This window comes from Mauremys reevesii, linkage group 7 (assembly GCF_016161935.1).
Source record: "Mauremys reevesii isolate NIE-2019 linkage group 7, ASM1616193v1, whole genome shotgun sequence".
NCBI classification, from domain to species: Eukaryota; Metazoa; Chordata; order Testudines; family Geoemydidae; genus Mauremys; species Mauremys reevesii.
The window spans coordinates 41709308-41735852 of NC_052629.1; the positions used below are offsets into that span (position 1 = coordinate 41709308).

At 47.7% G+C, this 26545-nt stretch overlaps 1 protein-coding gene across 17 annotated transcripts in view; it reads left to right on the plus strand.

The window, feature by feature from the left end:
• The window catches only part of CDH23 (cadherin related 23), a 509234-nt gene extending 482689 nt beyond the window's left edge, over positions 1–26545 (plus strand). For 16 of the 17 annotated variants that reach the window (XM_039481198.1, XM_039481201.1, XM_039481199.1 and 13 more), the window contains 22 exons: positions 92–208; positions 2588–2812; positions 3405–3574; positions 4322–4459; positions 4789–4908; positions 6427–6604; positions 7643–7854; positions 8782–8976; positions 11021–11131; positions 11917–12046; positions 14216–14479; positions 15177–15338; positions 15906–16162; positions 17450–17547; positions 18258–18378; positions 19172–19251; positions 20528–20568; positions 21018–21078; positions 21771–21900; positions 22482–22604; positions 23132–23245; positions 25422–26545. In XM_039481198.1, the coding sequence (XP_039337132.1) occupies positions 92–208; positions 2588–2812; positions 3405–3574; positions 4322–4459; positions 4789–4908; positions 6427–6604; positions 7643–7854; positions 8782–8976; positions 11021–11131; positions 11917–12046; positions 14216–14479; positions 15177–15338; positions 15906–16162; positions 17450–17547; positions 18258–18378; positions 19172–19251; positions 20528–20568; positions 21018–21078; positions 21771–21900; positions 22482–22604; positions 23132–23245; positions 25422–25745 (3371 nt within the window). In that variant the 3' untranslated portion in view covers positions 25746–26545. The remainder of the gene's footprint in view (positions 1–91; positions 209–2587; positions 2813–3404; positions 3575–4321; positions 4460–4788; positions 4909–6426; positions 6605–7642; positions 7855–8781; positions 8977–11020; positions 11132–11916; positions 12047–14215; positions 14480–15176; positions 15339–15905; positions 16163–17449; positions 17548–18257; positions 18379–19171; positions 19252–20527; positions 20569–21017; positions 21079–21770; positions 21901–22481; positions 22605–23131; positions 23246–25421) is intronic. The other variant, XM_039481202.1, reaches the window with a different exon arrangement.

Genomic DNA, 26545 nt, shown 5'->3' on the forward strand with positions numbered 1-26545 from the left:
TGTGCCCCTCTGCCTAGAGGAATCAGGCAGGGCCGCTGCAGGGTTTACAATCTATGTAAGTGGTGGTTTTCTTTCCTTTTCTGCTTTGCAGGAGCTGTGAAGGTTAAGTCCTCCCTAAACAGGGAGCTAGTGGCCACGTATGAAGTCACCATCTCTGTCCATGATAACGCCAGCGATGTTGTTGACCGTTCCGTCAGTGTGCCAAATGGTAAGAGAACTCCTGCTGCAGACAGCTCACATTCCAGTGTGAGAGTCGGGCTGGGCCGCAGATCAGTTCAGGCTATGGCATTTTTTGGCTAAGGACCTGGCTTCAAACCCTGTTGGTGGTTATGCCAGAAGGAAATGATGGATTCTCAGGCAAGGCCCCCAATGGCTGTATTTCCACATTCTCAAACCATGCTGCAGTTTGGCATGACTGCAGCCTCTGCTAAGGGAGATCCCAGGAATAGAGTAAAAGCGGGTGTGCAGGTCAGGGCAAAGCAGGGACCCAGAACTAGAAAAGCAATAAATGCTGCATGAGGGAAATGATCTGATGGAGAGCAGGATTGGGGGACTAAAACCTGGAATAGCAGAGGGTGCTTCCTCCATTTTATAGCTGCATTATTTCTCCTGCTGATCCCCGTGGGTTTATTTTTTAAATCTACTTTTTTCCCCTAACAAAACAGCCCCCTGCTATATTGCAGGTCCCATGCCGAAAGAAAGTTCACATGTGCTGTAACAGCAGTAGGTGTTTTGTGACTATGAGCAAAGTGCTGTTAGCCGGGAGGGTATATTGTGATCCGAGGGTATGCTTCATTGCATCTCTATTTCTACAGGCTGCTGGGAGGTCTGCTATTGGTAAGATACATGCTTATAATTGATCAGGCTGGATATCCCACCCCATTCTAGCACTGCCTTAACCATGGCTTTCTTAGATTTTGAGTACAACTGAACTGGTATTTAATTTTGTATAAATAATGTACCGCACCTAGTAACACCCATTTCTGAGGTCACTGGTCCTGAGTTCTTGGATGCCTTGATGATCTACTTCCTGTTGGGTAGGAAGACTCAGGCTCACCAACAGGGGGGTGGCAAAGGGGGCAATTGCCCAGAGGCCTGGACGATTTAAAAGGGCCCGGGGGCCCCTGGCCACTGCCGGCAGCGCAGTGGAATTAAGGCAGGCTTCCTGCCCACCCACGCTCCGCACCACTCCCAGAAGCGGCCAGCACAGCATGTCCCTGCAGCCCCTGGTGTGGGGTCTCCGCATGCTACACCTGCCACAAGCGCCGACTCTGCAGCTCCCATTGACCAGAAACTGTGGCCAATGGGAACTGCAGGGGCAGTGCCTGCAGGCAGCGGCGTGCTGAGACCCCCTGGCCCCCCAACCTAGGAGCTGCTACTAGAGGGGCGTGCCAGTCGCTTTCGGGAGCTACCTGAGGTAAGTGCCAACCTCCCTGACCCCCTCCTGCACCACAGCCTAGAGCCTGCACCCTGCACCGCCTCTCACATCCCAACCCCCATCCCAGAGCCCATACCCTGCACCCAAACTCCCTCCTAGAGCTCAACCCCTCACCTCCTCCCACACCCAAACTCCCTCCCAGAGCCTGCACCCTCTCCCACATCCCAACCCCCTGCCCCAGCCTGGTGAAAGTGAATGAGGGTGGGGAAGAGCGAGCAAAAGAGGGAGGGGGGATGGAGTGAGCAGGGGAGGGGCCTTGGAGAAGGGGCAGAACAGGGGTGTGGCCTCAGGGCAGGGGGCGGGGTCTTTGGGTTTTCACAATTAGACAGTTGGCAACCCTACCAGGTGGGTATGTGGAAACCCTGGCTGTACCGGCAGCTCACTGGGCAAAAGTAGTGCAGCCAGCAGCTCGCTGGGCACGAGCCAGCACAGGCACAGCACCACCCAAATATCAGGTGGACCACATCTGCGCCGGCATGGCTTGTGCATGCTTGAGGGCTCATTGACTGTTCTGCCCTGGGGCCTGGAATTGCTGTCAGCGGGCCTGGGAAGACGCCATTGTTCTGTCTAACAGCAGCTCTTTGAGAAAGCTGTAAGTGATGGCAGCCTTGCAAAATTCTTACAAGAGTTTACCAGCCCAGGCCCAAGTGCCTTTTCCAGCATCAAAAAACTACTCATCTTTTACTTTCCTATCAAAGAAAATTACTTTCCCTAGGGCATGTGAATGACTAGAATTTTTCAAGTCTGCTGTATGGTCTTTGAATAAGTCAGGCCCATCTTATTTCTGGAAGCAGCTGGTGGAACTTCGCTTCCCTTCTCCCAGCAATGAGCTAGGCATCAAAAACGGGCAAAGCGAGGGCTTCAGACTGTGGGTAGAGCAGCTCCTGCAAAAGCCCAGAGCTCTCCATGAAGGAATGAATATTAAACTTAAACTTTCTGGCCAGGTCCTCAAATCAACTGAGCTCCGTTGACTTTAGTGGAGCTGCATAATTCCATCTGCTGAGGATCTGACACACCACTTACTTACCATCCCTCCTTTCTTTCTCTCTCTCCCATTCTCCACTTGCTTCTCTTTCATCCTGTCTCTTTTTCATCTGGTCCCCATCCATCTACTCTCACCCCCCATCTCTGCCTCCCCTGCCCTCACAGCTAAGCTGACAGTGAACGTGCTGGACGTCAATGACAACACTCCCCGATTCCGTCCGTTTGGGGCCACCTATTTCACTGAGAGGATCGTGGAAGGGGCCACACCGGGGACCACCCTGATTTCCTTGTCTGCGGTGGACCCAGACAAAGGTGCCAATGGACAGATCACCTATGAGTTGCTGAACCTTTCACCTGAAGGGTATGCCCGACTTGAAGACCTCTCAGCAGGTAGGTGGGGGAATTTAGGAGTCCCTTTTCTCACCTGTGACCCTCTAAATCTTATCAAAGGGACAGCAGGGAGGGGATGAATGCAGATGCTGAGGTGAGGACTAATCTGTTGGTGTCCTTTGTACAATCCTGACACAGCTCATTTCACAGAGGACCAGATCACAGCCATCCTTACTCACATTGAATGGTTCCTTATTTCACATGCCAAGAGATCACTGAAGGCATGACACTAATCACCAAGGCTGTCTCCTTACAGCTGTCAGCACCAGCATTGAACAGCTAGCACGTTCCTAGACCAACTCTCCCTGTTCTCCCCCACTCCCAGCCCCCACAGCAGCGCTGCTCAGAGTCTTGGTCAGCCTTCTTGAGCCTGATCCCAGTGGTGGTGAGGAAGTGATTGTCTCAAGCAGTGGAACCCATCCTATGGGAGTTTTCATGATCCATGCATATGTAGAACTATGGGAACGTCTTCTCCCTCCCTCCATAATGGACATTATAGAAATGAGATGACAGTTATCAGCCTGTCTTGTATGGCCAGGCCAGCGGTGAAAGGGCTCAGAGGGGTTCTCATTTCAGAGTCTGCTCTCTCTAGGGAAGGTTATTGCAAATAGCACGGTGGACTATGAAGAGGTGCAGTGGCTGAACTTCACTGTCCGGGCCTCAGACAATGGCTCTCCTCGGAGATCAGCTGAGATCCCAGTGTATCTCCAGATAGTGGATATCAATGACAATAATCCCATCTTCAGCCAGACGTCTTACCAGGTGAATGGGATTTAACAGTCAGAATGTGTGTTGCTGGGGGCCAACAGGGTGGGAGAAGCACGTACCTGGCCATTGTGGCAGGCTGGATGTTTGCAGGCCAAAATATTATGTACTACACGGTGCTTGCTAGTTAGAATCCCATGAGAACCATACACAGGGGAGAGCAAAACACTAATAAAACCAAGGGCAAAGCTGCTGATTAGACACTTCTTCAGGGGTCTTTGTGCAAATGACTATCAGGCCCTGAATGTTTAGCTAAGATTCAATTGGCAGAATGTTAACTGTATGCTTCTGCTAAAATGGTAAGCAGTGAGGTAGATAATAATGTTGATATTTACTTTGTCATCCTTAGGTTCCAGAGTGAGCACCTAGTGAGGTGTGTGTTCCATTTCCCACCTATCTCAGGGCCATTATTTCAGGCTCTTTCTCTGCGCTCAGGATTAATAGGTGCTGCATTGAGTTCAGTTTCGGGGGGGGTTGTTTCCATACAGAAGGGTTGAATGTTCATAGCATTTAAATGAAAGCTTAATTAATTTGTAGAATCTGGTAGTTAAAATCCGGAGAGTGTTTTAGACCCCACCCGCAAGCCCCAGAGCAGTCCCTCCCCTGCATAAAAAGAGCAGAGGCCATTCGCTCATCCTCCAGACACACCGATTTTTCTGAATGCTTTGCTGGTTTTAGTGGTGTGTGGGTGGGTCAAACCCTCACTCAGCTACCCTCTCTCTCCTCTTCTTTCTGCACTTGCAGAAGCCAGTCTTTGAGGATGTCCCACTGGGTACGGTCATCCTGAGGGTCAGGGCCACTGATGCAGACTCCGGGCGCTTTGCCCTCATCCAGTACAACCTGGGAGATGGAGAGGGCAAGTTTGGGATAAACCCCAACACGGTAAGAGGTGAAGAATGGAGCTGTACTGCACTAACAACAGGGATATGGGACAGGAGCACTTTAAATGGGAGGGGACTGCTGCTGACAGAATGCCCTTGGGGGTCAAAATCTCATTATATATCATGGGAAACTGGGGGGAGGAGGAACTCTTAAAGTCCCCCTCCCCTTTTAGGGAAAAGGAGTCAAGCCTGAAGAAGGGGATTCTTCCCTTCCCTTCTGTCCTTCTCCTATTTCTGTTAAACTAATCACCTGGTATTAACCAGCAGTCAACTTACCCCAGAAATGGCATGCAAACAGCCACTTGCTTTCTGAAGGTCTGTGTATTGCAGGGTGATATCTATGTCCTGTCAGCCCTGGACCGAGAGAAGAAGGATCACTACACGCTGACTGCTGTAGCAAGGGACAACCCTGGGGACATTTCTAGTAACCGTCGAGAGAACTCTGTGCAGGTACCACGCCACAACACTGGGATGGGTTTAAGATGCATCTTTATGCCATAGGTGTAAAGCTCCATGGGTTTGTGTGCATTCTTCAGACTGTAGAAAGCCTTTGCAGAGTACAGAGTATGGGAAGAGAGAGCAGCAAAGTGTGTGTGTGTGTGAGGGGTGTGTGTGTGTGAAAGAGAGAGAGCGCATATGAGTCCAAAAAGGAAGTGGCAAAAGAAAAATCAGAGAGCAAGTGAATGAGGGAAATAGCATAGAAGCCCGAGGGGGCGGGGAAAACAGTATAAAAGAGGAAGCACCCACAAGAAAGTGCCAGCAGTTCAAGATGGGATCTCTTGGTGCTACCTTGGGGCAGAGTCATTGGTATGTTATAGTGTAAGGGGACAATGTAGCATCTGAAGTGGTTACATTCCAGTGTCCTGACAAGCCCAGCAGTGCAGTTGTGATAAATGGATGCAGCTGTGATCATATCACATCTACTCTCTAGCAATATGACTTTGCAAGTTTACTGCAGTCTTTATTTTAAACAAGCCCAGAAGATACAGTGTGGCCAAGAAATAGGAGCATGCAGAGTGCAGATCCCACTGGGCTGTGTAGTAAGATACAGATCTTGGCTGTAATGGATATAAAGATGATTTTTTTTTTGAGGCTACTGGACACAGACAGACCCTGTAGTTCTTTCGGGTTCTTTAGTTCCCAGAACTGAATACAGCCAGAGCTGCCTAGAGTCACTGCACAGACTCTCTCTAAGTCCTGACCTTGGATCATGGAAGGGACTGCTGACCATGCTACAGGCTGCAGCTTCTTGGAAGTCAGGCATGGTAGAAAAGAAACTCAGTGGCTCTGAGCTCTCAGTTCTGCCCTTTCATGCCAATGCCAGAGCACTTGCCACAATATCTGGAGCTAGCTCCTCTACCCTCTCCTGCTCACATATCTGCCTGTGAATCAGTTATATGTGCAGCAGTTTTAGCTGGTTATAGGGACAAGGCAGTTTCTGAAGGGCCTGTAAGGAGCAATGGATTTCAAGTTTTCTGGGCGGGGACTTCTGACAAGGCCCCCTGCTTTTCTATTCACTAGTAAAATTATCTCACCTGGTTGTCTCTGAGCAATAATCCACCACCTGATCCCATCACTGGATAAGTCTGTCCTGCCCCCTACACCATTGCTAATGCACAGTTTTCCTTAATGTGAGTACAGAGGCTGCTGCTCAGCTTGGGGAGAAGCCCCTGATGAGGGGGCTGGGCTGTCTGGTAACTAGCAGGCAGCTTCTGTTGAAGCAACTATTTCCCTGCCTGCCAGGTGTGGGCTGCTGTAGTCATTGTTCCTAGTGGTGCTTGGAGACATGGCAATGGCCATTCTTATTGCTGGAGTCAGTCAGCATTTTGTGTAACAAAATTAAATAGAGAGCAAGACGGGGGATAGAAGTATTATGGAAGAGGAGGTATTATTGTCTGATAGGGTCACTGCAGGTTCTCTGCCCCTTTATGTGTCTTTATCCACATGACCAGTTTGCTTTCACTTCAGGTGTTGATTACGGTTCTGGACATCAATGACTTCAGGCCCCAGTTTGCCAAGCGACAGTTCAGCACCAGTATGTATGAAAATGAGCCAGCGGGGACGTCTGTGATCACCATGACAGCCACGGACCTCGATGAGGGTGACAATGGAGTGGTGACCTACAGCATCGAGGGTCCTGGAGTGGGTATGCGGCCCCACTAGCAAAACTGGGCATTTAGGGGGTGGGAGAGGCACAAAGGGTGTTTCCAGAGAGAGATGGAAAATACAGAAACACAGAGTTAAAATTGGAAAGATCTAAGAGGACACAACAACCAAATCATTCTTCCCATTTCACATGCTAAGAAGTTAGCATTGGGGCCATATGCACACACAATGGCTGCACCACAGATTATTCTGTTCCCTTCGAGGCCATGCAGTGCAGCCCTGCAGACCTTTCCACTTCTGCTCAGTCTCCGATTCTCTCTTGTCTACCACACCCAAGGCTGCCACTTCCCAGACTTCCTAGTTACACAAATGTAAACTGTTTCCCGAGTTCCTGCTCCTGGAATGGGCCCACTATACATCCTCTTACATAAATAAAAACCAGGAAAGGGTGGAGGGCAGGTTGTTTTTTGAGGTGGATACTGACAGAGTATTCCAGAGTATTAAGTATCACTGAGAGGTGGTAGGTACAAGGTCAGAGCCTGCATGTGTATATAGAAAAGGGAGGGAAAACCCCACTTTTCTGAAACTTGTGAGTCCACCCCCAGTTGCCACGGTATCAAGAGGGCTGCAAGTGGAATAGAGGAGGAACTGAAAATAACAGGAGAACACCTATGAGCTTTACATCTTTCAGTGAGATCAGCCATAGCCTCTCTGCGGCTTTAAGGGATTCTCTGAAACTCCAACATGCCACTAGGATGTCAGCACTTCAGAGCATATGTACCTGGAACAGGGATAGCAGTGGGAAGTGTGTTGTGCTCCGTAAACAATACACTCATGGTTGTAGGGTCCTGAAGCCTACGGTGATTCAGATTTAGTGTGTTGATATGACCGAGGATGCTGCAGCCAATGATTTTCAACCAGTGAACTATGGTGTATTCAGCTGTCTGCCAGAATCCCTTAGCTGGCTAAACTGCTTCATTCTCCCAGCCTGGTTCCTAGTTTATACCATGCAATAATTTATAATACTCTCTTTCCTGCAGAGAGCCCAGAGTGATAGATTTGTCTCTTCTGTCCCCAGAGGCCTTCAAGATTGATAAAGACTCCGGGCTCATCACATCCCGAAGACACCTACAGTCTTATGAGAGGTTCAATCTGACAGTGGTGGCAACAGACAAAGGCAGGCCACCTCTGTGGGGAACCACCATGCTCCAGGTGGAGGTCATTGACATTAATGATAACCGGCCAGTGTTTGTCCGGCCACCCAATGGCACCATCCTGCATATTAAAGAGGTAAACTCTGCTAACATGGTGCAGTGGTGTAGATGTCTGAACTGGTGATTACTGGCACTGTGTCATTAAGATGTCAACAGAGGGGCTTGTACTGGAAGATGCAAAACCAGGAGAAGTAACTGTGTCCCCACTAACTTGGACAGCGATGTCATGTAACAAGCCAGATTTCCAAAGGAGCAATCCATTAGCTATTGTGATCCTAGTTTTGACTGACTCTTTGATCAGATATCTCACTGTAGCCTGCTAGAACCTGCTAGAACCTGTCCCTGCTAGAACCTGTCCCTATCAGAGGGTCTCATGAAGGGTTCAAGGAGAGCAAATTAATGGGGACTCTCAGGGTAGCTTTAGGGAACTGAAACTTCAGGAGACAAGCAAAATAAAGAAACCACTGATCAGAGTGTGCCAAGTGTATATATAAATGAGGTCTTCAATCTGGGGGACTGAAACACTGATATTTTAAATAGTTTCTTGTCTACGTGAAGCTCTGCTTAGCTCATACAGAACCCAGATAGAAAATGAGGCTGTTTTTCAGGTGTAGAAAATGATGCTTTTGTTTGTGTTCCCGGACTCCTTTGGAAGCTGTCCAGTATACTCCTGCATGTCTGAAGCTGTAACAGCAGCCTTGGCCACCAGATAGAAGCATTGCAAACAGACAGGGATATTGTCAGCAGTGCAGCTGTACAGTGGAGATGTGCATGAATTGTACTGGTGTGATTTAAGCCAGCATTTTGTCCTGGATCACCTTACAGTTCATAGCAGGGACTCTCTTGAAATGTTTGTGGGTGCTCACAGAAACAGACAGGGCCCCCATTAAGTACTTTGCAGGCCACTCTTCTTGTCATGGTCTGTAAAGAGGGGAGTTGGGAGATTTATTGGCGTGTGTTCCCCCTGTACATGGATTGGTATTCTGTTTGTGTGTGTGAATAGGAAATACCTCTCCGGTCCAATGTGTACGAAGTCTATGCCACAGACAAGGATGAGGGTCTCAATGGAGCTGTACAGTACAACTTATTGAAAACCGGAGCAGGGAATAAAGACTGGGAGTACTTCAGCATCGACTCCAGCAGTGGACTCATCCAGACAGCAAGGAGGCTCGACCGAGAGAAAAAAGCAGTGTACAGTGTAAGTCTGGGAAAAGGAGTGGTGGCTGGGACATGGATTTAGTCCACATGCTTGTTTGTCCATATCACAAAACTGTTACCAAGTTTGTCCTTCTCTGTCTCAGACCTGGCATCACAGGGAATGAACCATATTATCATTGAGGGAGAGTTGTATGGAGGCTCAGGACTGGTCATGCAGCAGAAAAGGACAGGGTTACACTGGCAGATCTGTGGGTGGACACAGGACTGCAATAGCTGGGGTTGTTAGCAGGTCAGGATTGAAACCTTCCCCCGAGTGGTATGGGTGAGTCCTGCACAGTGGTTGATCTCACTGTGTTGGGCTCTCTCTCTGTGCATTTCCCACTTTCACAATTAAAATCTCACCTCTCAAGTAATAAAAATAGCAGGAAGCAGTAACTTAGAAACTGCAAGTCCTGATGATGAACTGTTTCTCTGACACTTTGGTGTATTCCTCCCAACCCTTGTCCCTGTCCAACTGTGGTCATGGGCTGCTGTGTGCCATTGTAACTCCGCCCCAAAGAAATCATCTGCAATCCAGCTACCTTTAGGGTGTTACGCATGTTGCATTCAGGCCTTTAGAGGGGGCGTTAAATGTTGGGGCTGTACATTTTTCAACTTGTAGTAATTTTAGGTCTACAGCTCACCCCAGGCTGCTGAGCACAAACCTCCCTAGTTTATCAAATGTATCAAAAGATTTACCAGCCTGATAGCTGAGGGGAACATGATATTAATACATTCTCTGATTCCACTCCATTCGCTCCAAGACATAGGGTCACTGTTATCTTTCATTTGCTATTCCTAGCCCAGAAAAAACCTCTTCTATCAGCCTTCACCTTTTTCTCAGTCCCTAACTGTCCCCATGCCTCAGTGGGTGACAGCTGAGAAAGCCAAATTCAGGACAAAGTGCTGAGAAATAGGGCAGACTCACCCCAAAGTGGTGGCTATTCTATCAATAGGTTATACCAAGCCAGTAACAAAAGTGAACTTCTGTCTCACCACACTGGTTAGCAAGAAGCCAAAGATGCGGTCTCCTTAGGCTCCAGCCCTCGTCTCACCGCCAGACACTGGACTCTTATGATGACGGTTACTGAAAAGCAGTTTAATCACATATAGGGTCCTTCTAATCCCAAGAGATCAGCCACATAGACAGGTCAACATATAACTCAGATCTTACTCTGTAATCACGTTAATGCCAATCCTTTTAGTAACTAAAACTAAAGGTTTAAAATAAGAGAGTTAATAATGACTAACAGATCATATACATACAAATAGTTGCAAAATCCTTACATCAGGTTTGTAGCAGTGATGGAATAAACTGCTAACTTGTAAAGTCTCCCTGGTAATTTCCAGAAGATTGGAAGGTCCTCAGTCCATAGTTCAAAATGGTCCTTTTAGTTGTAAGTCCATAGTCCACAGAATCAGGGCAGGAAAGGGCAAAATGGAGATATCTCAGGGATCTTTTATATCCTCTACCATGTGCCTGGAAATTTATTGGCTCCAGATGGAGTCCAGGGTCACCTGAGCATATTTGCATGTCCTTACAGGGCTTGATGACTCACAGGGTGTAGCCATTGCCCATATTCTTGCTGAGACATCCACTGGAAGATCTATCTGGGCAGAATGAGGCTCTTCTATGGCCCATTGTGAGGGCCAAGTGTATATGAAGGGCCATCAAAACATTACTCTCTGGCCTTAATGTAAATTTTACGTGGTGGGTGTTACCCAGGAATGCAACACATATGTATGATTTCACTACATAGCCAATATTCATAACTTCAGATACAAAAATGATACATGCATATAAACAGGATAATCATACTTAGTGAACCATAACTTTTCCATTGACACCTTACATGACGTACTTTGTACAAGATTTGTTGCAATTGTCTAACAGTGATAATATCAATGATATAAATGTTCATATTCAATCATACAGCATCACACTAACTTCTTGGCTTGCAGTAGGGCCTCCCCATTTGCTAGTGTTTTGCAGAGTCTTAAAAGGCAAGCGTGTGACCAAAGTTGTGTGTGTGTTTCTCCTGCAGCTGATCATTGTGGCGTGTGACCAGGGCCAGCCCACGTATGAGACCATGCAGCCTCTCCAGGTGGCACTGGATGACATTGATGACAATGAACCTATCTTCCTGAGACCATCTGTAAGCAGAGCTATCTTGTCCCCTTGCAGTGGACAGTTCTAGGGAAGGGATATGGACTATCTGAGTACATCTCCAAGGGTCCCAGAGCTTGGACTCCAGCCCAAGCCCAAGCATCTACACAGCAGTTTTCACCCCTGGAGCCTAAACCCGACAAGCCCAAGTCAGCTGACTCAGGCCAGCCATGGGTTTTTAATCCCCACAGAATCACAGATTATCAGGGTTGGAAGGGACCTCAAGAGATCATCTAGTCCAACCCCTTGCTACAAAGCAGGACCAATCCCCAGACAGATTTTTACCCCAGTTCCCTAAATGGCCCCCTCAAGGATTGAGCTCACAACCCTGGGTTTAGCAGGCCAATGCTCCCACGTGTAGACATAGGACACACTGAGCTATCCCTCCCCCATGTAGACATAGGACATGCTGAAGTTAATGAGACAGCAGACAGTTAATGTGCTAAGTGAAAATGAACATTAGCCACAAAAACAAAAATTCTCATCTCAATCCAGCTGCCAATCCTGAGCCTTCCCTATGGTGACTGGGGGTGCAGTGTGTAGTATATGTGATGAGTAATGTGGTCCCTGGGGATTAACTGAGGCCCTTGGTTTTCCTTGAATGAAGTTTGTTATGATTTGTCTATTAGTAGCATTTTAAGGCAAAGAGAGAAAAAGTCTCCAGTCCGTAAGGTCAGAGTGAGCTCTATAACATCATGATCATTGTTTATTCTTACTACTCTACTGCCTTCCCCTGTAACACTCCTTCTCTTCTCCCTGGGCCCACGCTGGCAGAGAGGTAGCCCTCAGTATCAAGCTCTGTCTGTTCCTGAACATTCCCACCCTGGTACCATTGTGGGGAATGTCACGGGTGCTGTGGATGCAGATGAGGGCTCCAATGCTATCGTCTATTACTTCATAGCAGGTAGAGTTGCTTCCCTTCTCAGTTTCTCTGTGGGGTTGTTTGTTTAGTGCTGCTGCTTTAATTTTGGATCAGTTAAGGGCTTGTCTACACTTAAAACGCTACCGTGGCACAGCTGCTCCGCTGTAGCACTTCAGTGTAGATGCTACTTGTGCCGATAGGAGGGGTTCTCCCATCGGCGCAGGTAATCCATCTCCCCAAGAGGTGATAGCTAGGTCAATGGAAGAATTGTTCTCTTGACCTAGCACTTCCTGCACAGGGACTTAGGTCGTTTTAACAAGGCTTCTCAGGGGTGTGGATTTTTTACACCCCGACAGACATAGTTAAACTGACCTAATTTTCTAGTGTAGACCAGGCCTCAGTGTTGGTGAAGGTGCAGGACAGAGAGCAATACCTAGAGCCAGGCATAATGACAGCTGCTGTGCAAGCTTCCTCAACGCCTCTCTGTCACAGCACCTACGTCCTGACCTTCATCAGCCCCTGGCTATTCCAGCCTTGTGACCCCTAAACTCTGCTATTGCATCGCAATCTTGGCTGGGAGCAAAGCTGCTATTCTAGCCCTTGGACCATCACACAGCCCTGAAGATACTCCTTGATCTTAACTTGCAACTCTGCTGATATTCCAAGGGTGACTTAAAATGGCTTAAAATCGAGGTGGATGGGCAATCATGTCTTTAGAAACTTACAGCGTGTGTGTCCAGGTTTCTACCTAGATCTCTTCAGATGGGCCCCACAGACTCACCTCCTCCGCCATTTCCTGCCTTGGGAGGCTGTACTGTTATTTTAGCTATTGCAGAGGCAGAGGGTCCTAAAATAAAATCCATAAGGTATTGCTTTGCTCTGGCATGAACACAACATTGCTTCTGTAAATGCAGTAGTGGCGGTGCCTGCTCTCCTTACCCAGTGAAAAATGCAGCTGTCACACAGAGCAGGTTGCTAGCAGCACAGTATCACATTCCATCTGACAATGCAACACTCCATATCAAGGACCGCAAAACATCTTACCAGGCGTACGGCATGAAGCTGCATCACTAAGCCAGAGAAACACTATCCTGCTGTTTCATGGGTTAATTAGGAGCTGAAAAAAGGGGATGTTAGGAAAGTTGCTTGTAGCAGGGTGCCATAATAAGGCAACCAGCATGTGTGTGCGTGTGTTGACAGCTGTTTAAACCTTTGGTAGGGAGATGTCAGTCCTTACATGAACTCAGTGATGTTTCACACAGTGACAGCCTATTCTGGTGAGCACACTTCTTGGGGGATAGTTTTTAAACCTCTTTCATAAGATGAGAAACTCAGCTCATGAGTTGAATTAAAGAAAATGAAACATTTAAACTGAAAGGCCAGTTCAGCTGGGAGGAAGGAGAAGAAAGGGACAGGGAAAGTTGGGTGGGAGAAAGACAGACAGACAGACACACACACACACACACACCCCTCTGCACAGCTTGTGATCCCTTACCCAGCACCCTCCATGCCACACAGGAACATCCCAGGCGAGAGCTGTGGTATCACTTGTGTGGCCTTCATGTGTGCATCCCATGGGGGACTTGTTGACCCCTCCCATCTGCTTTTTCCTAGCAGGTTTAGAGGTATTTATGCAGAGGACTATTCATACATAAGAGTCTATCCAAAGAGGGAAGTGGATGTGAGGTACATGGTAAGGAGAACGCGAGGAGCCATTGTCATGGCATCAGTGGGACTAATTCTAGGAGATACAGAAATGGATCCAGAGTGTTCCATTTATATCCTGCCATGTGTTAAAATATCATATGATTTCCTAAGAACTGGTGATGTTTTAGAGCTCAGGATTCCTTCGTGTTAGCAGAACCAGAATCAGGATTCATGAGCAGACTCAGTGAGCTGTGCAGGGAAGGGAATGTATCTTACTGGGTGTTTGTAAAAGATCTGTAAATGTATGGAACTAGATACATTATTTTGAAATGTTTTCCTGTGAGGACAAGGAGACCTTGGACACCATTTCTGGGCCTGACTGGAGTGGACCCAATGTAATCCTGTGGGAAGGAAGGGAAATCTGGAGAAAGGCAGGGAAAGGACAGGTTTATGGTCTGAACTAGACTTCTGTGCCCATCTGTGCTCCTCATCTATGTACCAGATCCAAAAGGGAAGTTTTAGGGCACAGGTAAGACTGACTTGCATTCCATTTACCCTTCCTAGCTGGTAACAGGGAGAACAATTTCAAGTTAAGCCAGGAGGGGAAGCTGCAGGTGCTACGAGACCTGGATCGAGAGACAGAGCCCTATTACTCCATCACTGTCAAAGCTTCCAGTAACAGGAACTGGACACCTCCTCGGGGTCACAGGGCAGCCAGAATCCAGGCCTTGGACCCCAGCACAGACACCACTCTGCAGGAAGTCCGGATCTTTCTGGATGATATTAATGATCAGCCTCCCCGATTCTCTAAGTCAGAATACACAGCAGGTAAGGGGTAGTGTTACAAGAAGATGGCCAGCTGGTTGGTTGACTGTTTTCCCTGGGGTAAAAACAGAGGCTGCCATTTAAGGATACAAGCTCAGGTCCTGAGCATCCTGGGCTGGTGAGGGGTGAGATCACTGTGGCCTGGGATGGGGACTATTGGAAGGAAAACTGTACAAGAGGAGAAACCCAAACTTCTCCAAGGAGATAGTGGAGGGGACCTGGATTAACTCACCAAGCTAAGCTCCATTCCCAAAACCTGCCATACTGCACAGCCAATTACAATCTACCAGCAAAGCCCTGGACAGCAGCAGGCGGTTATACTGTCAGCTGCAAGCTTCCCAGGGAGGTTCACTCGCTGATGAAGACTATTTGACACAGGAGTCTGGCTGTGCAGCTCCATAATAGCCCTGGCTTCTCTCCCTCTTTGGGAAAGGTTACTGGCAAAGCCAGGCAAACTGAACGGGTTCAGGGGTCAAATGGGCATATTGTCTACAGGACTGATAAGGAAACTTCTTGGTGAGGGGTTATTTTGGGGGGTGGCAGGGGTGAGGGATCTCTCTTTGCCATGATGGCAATTGGCATTTTCAGGGGAAACTCTTCCTTACAGTACCTCCTTACTCCGGGGTGTGTTGACTGAGATTCATGTTACATACCCTACTCCATTTTCTTCTCTTCCTTTCTTGTCCCCCACCCCCAAAAGGGGTTGCGACGGATGCCAAGGTGGGTTCAGAGCTGATCAGGGTAGTGGCACTGGACTCCGATGTGGGGAACAATAGCCTGGTCTTGTACAACATCCTGGGGATCCGTTACATCAAGCAGCACTCCAATGACTCGGAGGAGGTGGCCAGCGTCTTCAGTATTGGTAAGTACCCATTTGTCACCACAGGGGCCTCAAGCAGAGATGTTCTCACTAGACAGCGCAGAGATCCAAAGGTTCTCATTCCCCTCCCTCCCACCCATAAGCAGGGACCGAAATGACAGTTAGCTAGTCCGAGTGGGGAAGTTTAAGGATGCCATATGTTTGCAGCCAGACCTCCCATCTCAGATTTCTTTGGTCCCATGTGTGATCCTCCCACAGCAGTGGCTGAAATTGATGCACTGTTTCTGTGGCTCAGAGTGGGTACGCCGAGCTGTCCACCACACAGATAGGGAGCACTTTTTTCTTTTTCTCATTTTTTCTGCTATGTCTTCAACAGTCCCTTGCTGGGGAGCTATTTGGAGTAGGCGTGGGTTTGCGTGAGGAGGCAACAGCCTCCAAGGCACAAGGAGAGGAATAATGTTCACACCGGAGATGATGTTATGGGCCAGGTTATATGCTATGGATAAATCCCCATCCAGCCCAAACAGCACAAAGGAAGCTGAGAGTCTATTTATTTACTGATGGTCATCTAAAATTATTGGGCTAATTCTTGATTGGCTCTCCCCAAAGGTAACTTGGATGGGATCCTGCGAACCTTTGACCTTTTCACAGCCTACAACCCTGGCTACTTTGTGGTGGACATCATGGCTTCAGACCTAGCAGGGCATAATGACACTGCCATTGTCGGAATCTACATCTTGCGTGATGACCAGCGGGTGAAAATCATCATCAACGAGATCCCAGACAAGGTGCGGCAGTTTGAGGAAGAGTTCATCAGTCTGTTGTCCAACATCACAGGAGCCATTGTCAACACAGATGATGTGCAGGTAATAACAGCTCCTGGGCCATGCACATACCCTGATGTGCCATAACATGGCTCACGCTGCTTAGAATCTGGGACTAGATGATAGAGGATGGATCACTTGAAATTGCCCTGTTCTGTTCATTCACTCTGAGGAATCTGGTCACTGTCGAAAGACAGGATACTGGGCTAGATGGACCATTGGTCTGACCCCATGTGGTCATTTTTATGACTTACAACAGAAATCCAGCCACAAAGTGATTGATCTACCACTGATGGTTCAAGAACCCCCCTTATTTTATTTTTAACTGGTTTCCCCTGAAACAGGAGCAGAATGTGTGCCCTGTTCCTTCCACCACCCACCATCATGAACAGAAAGGGATCCAATCTTCTGCAGCACTTTTGACTGACATCTAATGTCTCTATATAGAAAGTTAGCCAGACTGGGGACACTTGATCATTGTGTATCAGCTCAGTGGGAACACTGCAGGATAGAGCTAACAAAAATATCAGCTTATCATGGTTCTGGAAAGAGGAGAGTGCTTATGTGAGAGGTTCCACGCCCCCCACCCCCACACTTCTCTGCTGGTCTATTATATGAATAATTCTTAGCCGTTACATAAAGTATGGGCATCTTCAAAGTGCCTTACAGACTAATTCAGTCTCCTAGCATGGCTGTATGGGAGGTAGGTAATATTGTCCCCATTTTACACATGGGGAAACTGATACGCAAAGGGGTTGTGACTAGTCCAAGCTCACACAAGAAGTCAGTGGAAGATCTGGGATTAGAGCTCAGCAGCTCCTGGCTTCCTCCTCAACCCAAATGTCTGTGCTGCCCCTGCACGCCTGGGCAATGACAGCAGCCCTTTCTGGGACAGCAGGTTGTGTCTTTGTGGAGCAGGAAAGGAGGCGTAACAGTTGAATAAAGGAAGAGGGCCTCAGCCATTTATTTCAAACCCAAAGTGGCCTTAGTTTGCTGGCTAATGGTGTAGGACCTCCTGACTGAGGTGAGTGGCCAAAGCAGTAGGTGAGCAAATTGCAGAGATGGGCCCAAAATGAAAACTTTAATGGGGCCTCGCAAGAAGCCCTGGCTTACAGTCTCCTATTAGTGAGATCTTTTCTGGGATGTGTTCTGAACTGGGGTTTCAGCCCTCTCTGAACTCCTGACAAACTGTGCCATGAAAGAACCGATATGGGGGTGGCCTGATAGTATGCACAAAGCCCTATGGTGCGCTAGAGCCTGGGGTGGCTGCCCTCGAAGGTGACATGTTCCCTGTGGCTGTATCATGAGCATCTGTTTTCTCTCTCTTAGTTCCATGTGGACAAAAAGGGCCGTGTGAACTCTGCCCAGACAGAGTTGCTGATCCATGTGGTGAATAGAGAAACCAATAGGATTCTGGATGTGGAGCGGTAAGCTGCTGTCTCTCTGTATGCATAGATAGGAGAGGGAAGGAAGCAGGAGGAGGGGCATTCATGCTTTTGGAATCAATAAGGAAGTTTTATATCTCAGTGTGCTTCATTTCAACCGAAAGGTTGATGCCAGTAACAATGGATCTAATGCATCTTTCTGTGAGGATAGGCTTGTCCTCCCAAGGAAATCTTACTGTGTTTAAATGCACTAGTGGACCCAAGTCTGATCATGACTGACTGGTCGGTGTAAACAAGGTGAAGTCATATTCGGCATTGTTTCCAACTTAGGCATCCTGTCCCCATCTCTAGAGTAGTGAGGACAGTGAAATAACACCTGCACATACCCCACTTTGCCCCAACTCTTCATGACTGCTGCCTTAGCTCCACCAGCAAAGCTTGCTGCCAGCACCAGAACAAGTGGCTATCACATTCCAATACTGCATTTTTAAGAAACATCTGCTAGCCTTGAAATCTGGTTAGCTTGCTACATAGCCAGGAACTTGCTGATCAAGTCATTTGCAAAGTCTCTTCTGGTACCATCCAAGCTGCCCAAAGCAATGTGCACTTCTGCCTCCCAATCCCATTGTGCTTTGGGCTATCTGGAGGAGGGTTCAGAATCTCCTGGGCTAAACTCTTAAAAGGTATTTTGGGTGGTCAGGAAATGAGAGGAGCCCCTATTCAAACATCCGCTCTCTTTTCTTTCTTCCTAGAGTGATCCAGATGATTGATGAGAATAAGGAGCAGCTGAGGAATCTCTTCAGGAATTACAACGTGTTGGACGTGCAGCCTGCCATCACTGCCAGGGCCCCAGATGACCTCTCAGCACTGCAGGTAAAGGAGAGGGGCATCTTTGATTCCCTACCTGCCTGCGCCATCAACCCTTTCACTTCCCTGAGAATCACTTGGCATGGCTGTCCAGCCCACTCACTGGGTGACACTAAAAGAAAGTGTCTCCTGCATGATTGCCTCCAAATTGCCTTTTTTTAAAATAGGAAAGTGGTATTTACAGCTGCTGACATGTAGCAGAAGGAATTATTTCTCCAGGAATCTACTGTCACCCAGTGGAGTGGGATGAGTTGACAGCAGGACATATTAAACCTAGAGGCTAAGGGTATGTCTACACTACCCGCCGGATCGGTGGGCAGTGATCAATCAAGCAGGAGTTGATTTATCACGTCTAGTCTAGACACGATAAATCGACACCCAACGCGATAAATCGACACCCGAGCAATCTCCCGTTGACTCCTGTACTCCACCGCCGCGAGAGGCGCAAGCATAGTCGATGGGGGAGCAGCAACAGTCGACTCACCGCAGTGAAGACACTGTGGTGAGTAGGTCTAAGTACATCGACTTCAGCTATGTTATTCACGTAGCTGAAGTTGCATAATTTAGATTGATCCCTTCCTCTCCCCCTCCCCTGTGTAGACCAGGCCTAAGTTGCTTTACTGCATCCACTAGCTGGTGATGGACTATCCCTTCTCTACAATATGTACTTTCTTCCTGTGGGCCCAGGCTTGCCTAAAACTTGGAAACATTTCCTCTTGTATTAATATCCTGCTTGTTTGCTCTCCATCTTCAGATTTAAAATTGCTCACATCTGTTACAAATAACTTATCTTTTCTAGATGGCAATCATCATTTTGGCTATTCTCCTCTTCCTGGCTGCCATGCTCTTCATCCTCATGAACTGGTACTACAGAACAGTGTGAGTAACCCTAAGTGCCTGGGACTGCAGGACAATGCAAGGATATGAATAAACCTAACTCTTTGGATAGTATAGAGCAGAATAAATGACAACAATAACCTGAAATGACAGTGGATTGAAGCATTCCAAGATCCATTGTCCTTAAGTGTTTCTTGATTAGGTACTTAATTTCAACATTCCTTTCTCCAGGAACTGACCAAATGCTCTACTAAGGTTATTTAGAAATCAAGCCAGTACACAGCCAACATTCATAACATTCATAACTTCTAATACAAAAATGATACATGCATACAAATAGGGTTAATGCATTCAGTAGATCGTAACCTTTATGGAGATATGTAGCATAAAACACATTCTAAGCATATTTCCATAAAGCCTTATGGGAGGTACCATCACAGAGGGAACTGGGATTATTTAGTCTGCAGAAGAGAAGAATGAGGCGGGATTTGATAGCTGCTTTCAGCTACCTGAGGGTAGATCTAGACTGTTCTCAGTGGTAGCAGATGACAGAACAAAGAGTAATGGTCTCAAGTTTCAGTGGGGAGGTTTCAGTTGGATATTAGGAAAAACTTTTTCACTGGGAGGGTGGTGAGGCACTGGAATGGGTTACCTAGGGTAGGGGTGGAATCTCCTTCCTTAGAGGTTTTTAAAGTCAGGCTTGACAAAGCCCTGGCTGGGATGATATAGCTGGGGATTGGTCCTGCTTTGAGCAGAGGGTTGGACTAGATGACCTCCTGAGGTCCCTTCCAACCCTGATATTCTATGATTCTGTGATTCTATGAACATCATGAGTAACCCATGCAACCTGGGAACAATAAACCAGAATGGCTAATCTAAGCTCCTGGGTACTGCAGGGTAAAATGATGGGCACCAATTTTAAATGCACCTAGTCTTTAAATGGAATTCAGGCTCCTAGCTCACATATGCTGAAAATATTACCTAAGAGCCCAAGAATCACAATCCTTTAAGTAGCCCTGACGTAAAGGATCGTTCTGCAGTGACTGGAATAATATACCTACAGCAAGAGACTACAAATGTTAGAGCTCTAGCCAAGAGAAGAAGGCACCACCTGTTCTAACAGATTGTTTTTGAGAATGTCCTGAAACCATAGGCCTTCTCCTTGCTGTCTAGTGACCTATGACTGTACATGGGAAGAGATTTGCAAGCGCTGTCCCATTTCACATGATTGTTCCTCACACTTCTCTCCATTAAGTCTTTCTTTTTCTCTCTTTCTTTCTTTCAATTGGCTTAATTTTTTTTTCATTTTTTCCCCCAGACACAAAAGGAAATTAAAAGCTATCGTGGCCGGCTCAACAGGTGGGAGACCTTGGGTTTTTTTTTTTGTTTTTTTTTTTTTATATAACAATATGAGATTCTTCTTGAAGTCATGCAGGCTAATAAATATGGGGGAAATAGTGTGAAGCACAGATATTGGCAGTGGGGAGAAACCCAGGAATCTGCTGAAAGAGACTTTGGGCTGCTAGTGGGCAATAAATTAGAAATGAGTTTGCCTTGTTATTGGTAATAGATGCATAGATATGACATTGGGAGAATTTTTTTTAGTTGCCGGAGCTTTGCATTATCAGCCCCATAATATCTCCCCCATTGGCATTGCAGTTGTTTCCTTCAAGATCTAGAGTGCTGGGCTGTCCGTTCCCCATCTCTCCCTCCAAATAGAAGTGTGGATTTGTGCCCACAGGCATGCTGTTGTCTGTTACTTAGCCTGTATAAATGTCAGTCTAACCTACACCTGCTGCCTTCCGCAGGAAACCGAGGCTTCATGGACATCATGGACATGCCAAACACAAATAAATATTCCTTTGATGGGTGAGTTCATAATATTTTTTTTTGCTTTTCACAATTCACTCTACATGACACAGCAGGAGGAATCTCTGATATTCCATGGGCAGAACAAGTGTTTTAGCACTACCACTGGCTTCTGCTAGCACTTCCAACACAAATCATCTCTGTAGCCACTTGCCACCAAAACCTAGCCACTTGCCACCGCCTGGTAGTATCAGGAAACACCATAACATTAGTTAGACCTGGACCTCTCTTGCAAGTCACCCTTCGTATTAATCCAGCACCAAAGCAGTGCAGACTAGTGGCACTTACTGATGAACTGCAGACACAACAGAACTTTGAAAATCACCTGCAGGCAGATGTTACAATTCTACAGTTTATCCCCTATAGATTCTTACAGGAAGGGGTCTGGGCCAAGTGGTTTTTGCTTGAAGTTGTTGTTTAAATGCCTAATCCAGGCTTTTAGAATTAATTGTACAGAAATGCCTCTTAATTTAACTACAGCTTGAAGGCAAATGGAGGATTGAAGCAAATTCATATTTTGTTTGTGATGGAAGGAAGAGATATGACTTGTCAGAGTCTGGTTTTTGGGATGAGTGGTTACCGTGCATAAAGCCCTAGAGTAGAATAATGTGTTATTTTCAGAGAAGCAGCTATAGCGGGTCTCATCTTGCTGTCTCCCTTCATTCACCTCAGCCCTTTGTATGTTTGTATAGGGCTAACCCTGTGTGGCTAGATCCTTTCTGCAGGAATATGGAGCTAGCAGCGCAGGCAGAGCATGAAGATGACCTGCCTGAGAACCTGAGTGAAATCACAGACCTATGGAACAGCCCAGCCAGGACTCACGTGAGATACTGCCAGCTTATTCTTACCCTTGGTGGGGGAAGTGACTGTTCAGTCAGGATTCAGATGGACTGAGTTAGCATCTCACTTATACCAGTGCAAATCAGGAGTAATTCCATTGTAGTTAATAGAGCTACCCCAGCCCCGCCCGCCCCTTCTTCCCGAGGCCCTGCCCTCCCCGCCCCTCTTCCCCCACCGGAGCCCAGAGGGCGCACACACCCCTAGGCCGCCCAAGCATCCCTGGCCCCTGAGTGCGTGGTGTGGCCCCCAGCCCCAGAACACAGGGAGAGTGGGCAGCATGGCCTCCAGCCCCAGAGCTCAGGGAGGACGGGTGGGCAGCGCGAGCACGGCTCCAGCCGCCCCGGACTCTCTGGCCACAGGCCGGCCACAGTCGAGGGCTCTGGGGGAAAGAGCCAGCCCACAGCCCCGCAGAGCACTAGTGGGAAGCAGGTGGGAGCCTGAGGTCAGAACATGGGTGGACCACACAGGGCTGTTTGGGGAGGCACAGCCTCCGATACCCGCTGCCCATGGTTCTGCCCCATTTTTGCTGAGGTTTTGTTTTCAGAAACTCCCGTCCGTTGTAGGGAACATTTGGAAGAGAGCCCTCTGCTGCCAAACCCGATGATGACCGTTACCTGCGAGCAGCCATCCAGGAATATGACAACATTGCCAAACTAGGTCAGATCATGCGGGAAGGGCCCATCAAGGTGAGTGAAGCTGGCTTCCTCCATTTTTGTCCAAAAGCCTTCACGTTTTGGTCCTATGCCATCTTAATCATTGTCCTTCTTCATGAAAGGAGCAAGAGAAGGTGAGGTTCCCAAATAGCTCCAGGTTCGCCGCAGCTGAGAAGAATGTTGCCCTGACACAAGCCAGTGCAGACTAGTCTTTGCTGTGTGAACCTGTTGGGAACCTAACGGGAACACAGCTCTAAAATTCACCCAACTAGACACAGCACAATCTTTGAGCAGAAAACCAGCCTTGGCATCTAACTGTTGGGACAGCCGTAGCAAATGCACTATGGCAAATCCCATGTTTAAAATGTGATGGCACTGGATTGACGTGAAAACACACAGTTTCGTTTGAGATCCTTTTTTGTTTAGGGGAAAGTGCCTGCCTGGTTTCTCTTGGATGGGGTTAGGTTCACACCTGGAATTCCTCACCAAGGTGGTTTCAGAGTTTGGGGCTGGAAGGGAGAAGCCCCTGTATAATCTCTCCTGTTGCCCCCTCCATCCAGGGCTCTCTCTTGAAGGTGGTCTTGGACGATTACATGCGGCTGAAAAAACTGCTTGCCCAGAGGATGGTGCATAAAGCCACCACCAGTCAGGGGGACCAGTCCTCGGTTACCGAGGTAGAAAGCGTGTGCATGGACATGAGAGGAAATGCTTGCTGTGCCCTCTGGAATGGGGTGTCTGTTTCCATGCCTTTGACTTGCTCTAAACTCTGCTGGGTGACCTTTTTGCCCCCTAAAGCTGTGTGAGCTCATGGCTGCCAGTTTAACCAGACACAGGGGAGGGGTCTCCACCTTATACTGGAGGCCATACTCACAGAAACATTCTGACTTGGCACAAAGAGAGATTCCTGCCGTAGCCACATTCTTGGCCATCTCATCACCAGAGTACAGAATGGAATGGTGCTGGAATACAGTGGAGTTGATGGCATGCCACTCAACAGAGTATGTGTCCCCCAGGATGGGTCTAACAGCATGATAGTGTCTTTCTTTCCTCTCTAAATTTCCACATTGACACTTCTTTACATCCCCCAGTTAATGTGACATCCCACCATTCACCGGTTCCCCCTTTATCCTGTTTGCTTGGATCATTTGCTCTTTGGAACAAACCTTTAGAATATATCATTCCAATAATAATAGTTAGCTGATCAGCCTCTCCATTTCTGCAGCGCTCTGTTCTCCTGATTCTCCGACATTGCTGCCTGCTCAGTCAGCATCTCCTTTGGTCACTCTCCTCCTCTTGGTCCCGCACATGTTGGTGTGACTCAGAATTGTGTCCCCTTCTATCGTGGCAGCATCTTCCACTTTCTCAGCTTCTAGTTCTGTCTCTGTGAAGGATTCCCAGGCCTGCCTCTCTCTGGGTTCAATCTCATATCTCCTCCCACACTCCCAGCCAAAATCTCAAACTGTCTCTCCAAAGCACAGGTTTTTGTTTATCCTCCCAATGCACGGCCATTTCATTTCGTATGCCCCCTATGCTCCTGTCTGCCAGGCTGGCCACCTCTCTCATTCAGCTCCTCTTCTTCCGCCTTCAGGCCAGACTTCAACTCCTCCCTGGTGTTTGTTCTGTAGAATATTGTCAAATATCCATCCTTCCTCCTTTGTGCTCACAGCTAAACCACGGCCAGTGGCAGCTAGGGCCTCCAGTTAATGGTGGGGCTGCAGGTAGCAAAGTCTACTCCAAATCTTTTTTCTATCCCCTCACCATCCGCTCCACCATTGTAGGTTAAGCAGATTTTCAAAGTGGAAAAGCTGAGACATGGTTATGGGGAAGGGTTTGGGGGATGGGAGTTGATGGAGAGGTGAGAGGAAAAGAGGCCCCTCTTCTACCACCTTTCCCCTTTCAGAATGAAAATCTGAGAGACCTTACAGTACAGGGCAGGGTGGGAGACAACAGGAGTTAGCCGCCTCCTCCTCCTCCCCACAGACCCCCAGCTCAGAGCCAGTTCTTACTTTCCTAGCTCCCTTTAATCTCTTTCCCCACAACTCTGAACCCTCATTCACACACAGCACCATTTCCCTCCACTTACCTTCCCTCAGAATCCCACTCGCTTATCCTCAGTCATGCTGGCAAACCCACCCCTCCCACTTAAGCCTCCTCAGCTCCCTTCAACCCAACCCTGGATTGTGCAAAAAGCTCCTTCCTCCTGGCCTCCCCTGCCTTCGTTGGCCTTCGCTCCCCCTGTCTGCCCCCAGCCCTGATACTCTAAAACTAGTGGAGTCTCTTTCAGGCTAGTTAGAAGAAAAAAGTATCTGAAAATCTACTGTTGAAATCTCCCACTTGAACTCACCCCATTTGCACTCTCCACTGCACAGTATTTTGCTCCAAGACCAACACAGCTCAAAAACCAATTCCATGATCTTACTGTAATACGAAAAATAATTACTTCATAATTTACATTGCAGCTCCTTGGGGGCAGGGACTGTCTCAGTCTATATTTCTGTACAGCCTCTAGCACAACTTAGCCTGGTCCCAGCTGAGGCCTCTGGGTGCCACTGAGGAGGAGTAGAGGAGTTCATAGTTACAGATTTTGTGTTAATGCTCATAGTCCGTGTAGGATCTACCTCAGATTCCAGTTCAGCTTTAAGTCGAAGCAAAGAAAACACTGCTGTGAAGCTGCCTACAAATATAACTAGTGGAACCTGCCCCTCATGCTGACCCCTGCTTCAGGAAAAGCTGTCTAGGGCCTTCAAGGGGACAACTGGTAACCGGCAATGATGCTAAGGGAGGCAGGGGAGGGAAAGGGACACATGTATTGGAACCCATGTTGTTGATTTGTGCTTGGGCTTCTTGCAGCTGATCCAGAATGACCTGGATGAAGAGGAAGAGCAGAGCCCGAGCCAGGGGAGCCTTCGGTTCCGGCACAAGCAACCTGTAGAGCTCAAAGGCCCAGACGGTATCCATGTGGTGCATGGCAGCACAGGCACTCTGCTAACTTCTGATATCAACAGCCTGCCGGAGGATGACCAGAAAGTGCTGGGTCGGTCCCTGGAGACACTGAACACAGACTGTGGAGGCTATAATGACCGCAACGCTCGCACCGAGTCTGCCAAATCCACCCCCATGCACAAGATGAGGGAGGTGATTGTGGAGAGCCCACTGGAGATCACAGAGTTATGACTAGAAGTGGCATCACTCGTCTAGCATTCCAAGAAAGCGTGGCCAAGCAGATAGTCACTGCAAAAAGAAAACACAGACACGGGGCAAGAGGGTAGACGAGAACCTGGTGGCCTAATTACAGCCCCAAAAACTAATCCTACAGAGATAGCCAACTGTTTTGTTTTGATACAGCAGCCTTGGGGAGCCTTACCTTGGTGGAGGGCTCTCAGGACTGTGCTTTACTAGAAGCGCACATCATTTGATCATTAAATTCATATTTTTTTATTTTTTTTAAAAATATGAAAGATTAAAAGTTTCAAAACAGAAGAAGGGAAGCCCTGCAGAATATAGACATGAACTACTAATGTTTAGAATTGCAAAAAACCTGCACCAAGTGGGTACAAAGACTCAAGACTTGCATATTTCCTGGCTCTTCAAGTCGCCCATGGCTGCATCAGTGCATCCTCCTACTGTGCATGGGACAGGAGCACATCACACCAGGGTGGGGGAAGAAGATTCTGGGGCTGATGTGGCATTCCAGGAAGCCTATAAAGGGAGTCTGAATCTGTTTGGCATTAATCTGTGTCATCACCTTTACAGGAAGAGAAAACAAACCGAAGACTTTTCTCCATTTTGCTGGCTTACCAAATCATACACGACGTCAACCAGAAACAGACTGACATTAACTTGGGTTTTGAATGTAGAGTGTTCGTGTGTAATTTTTTTTGTTTGTTTGTTTGTTCCGTTTCTAATAGTAACTTGTTGAGAGTTTTGGGAATGGTCTGTTAAATGAACCAGAAATACAATATGGATTTGGTTAA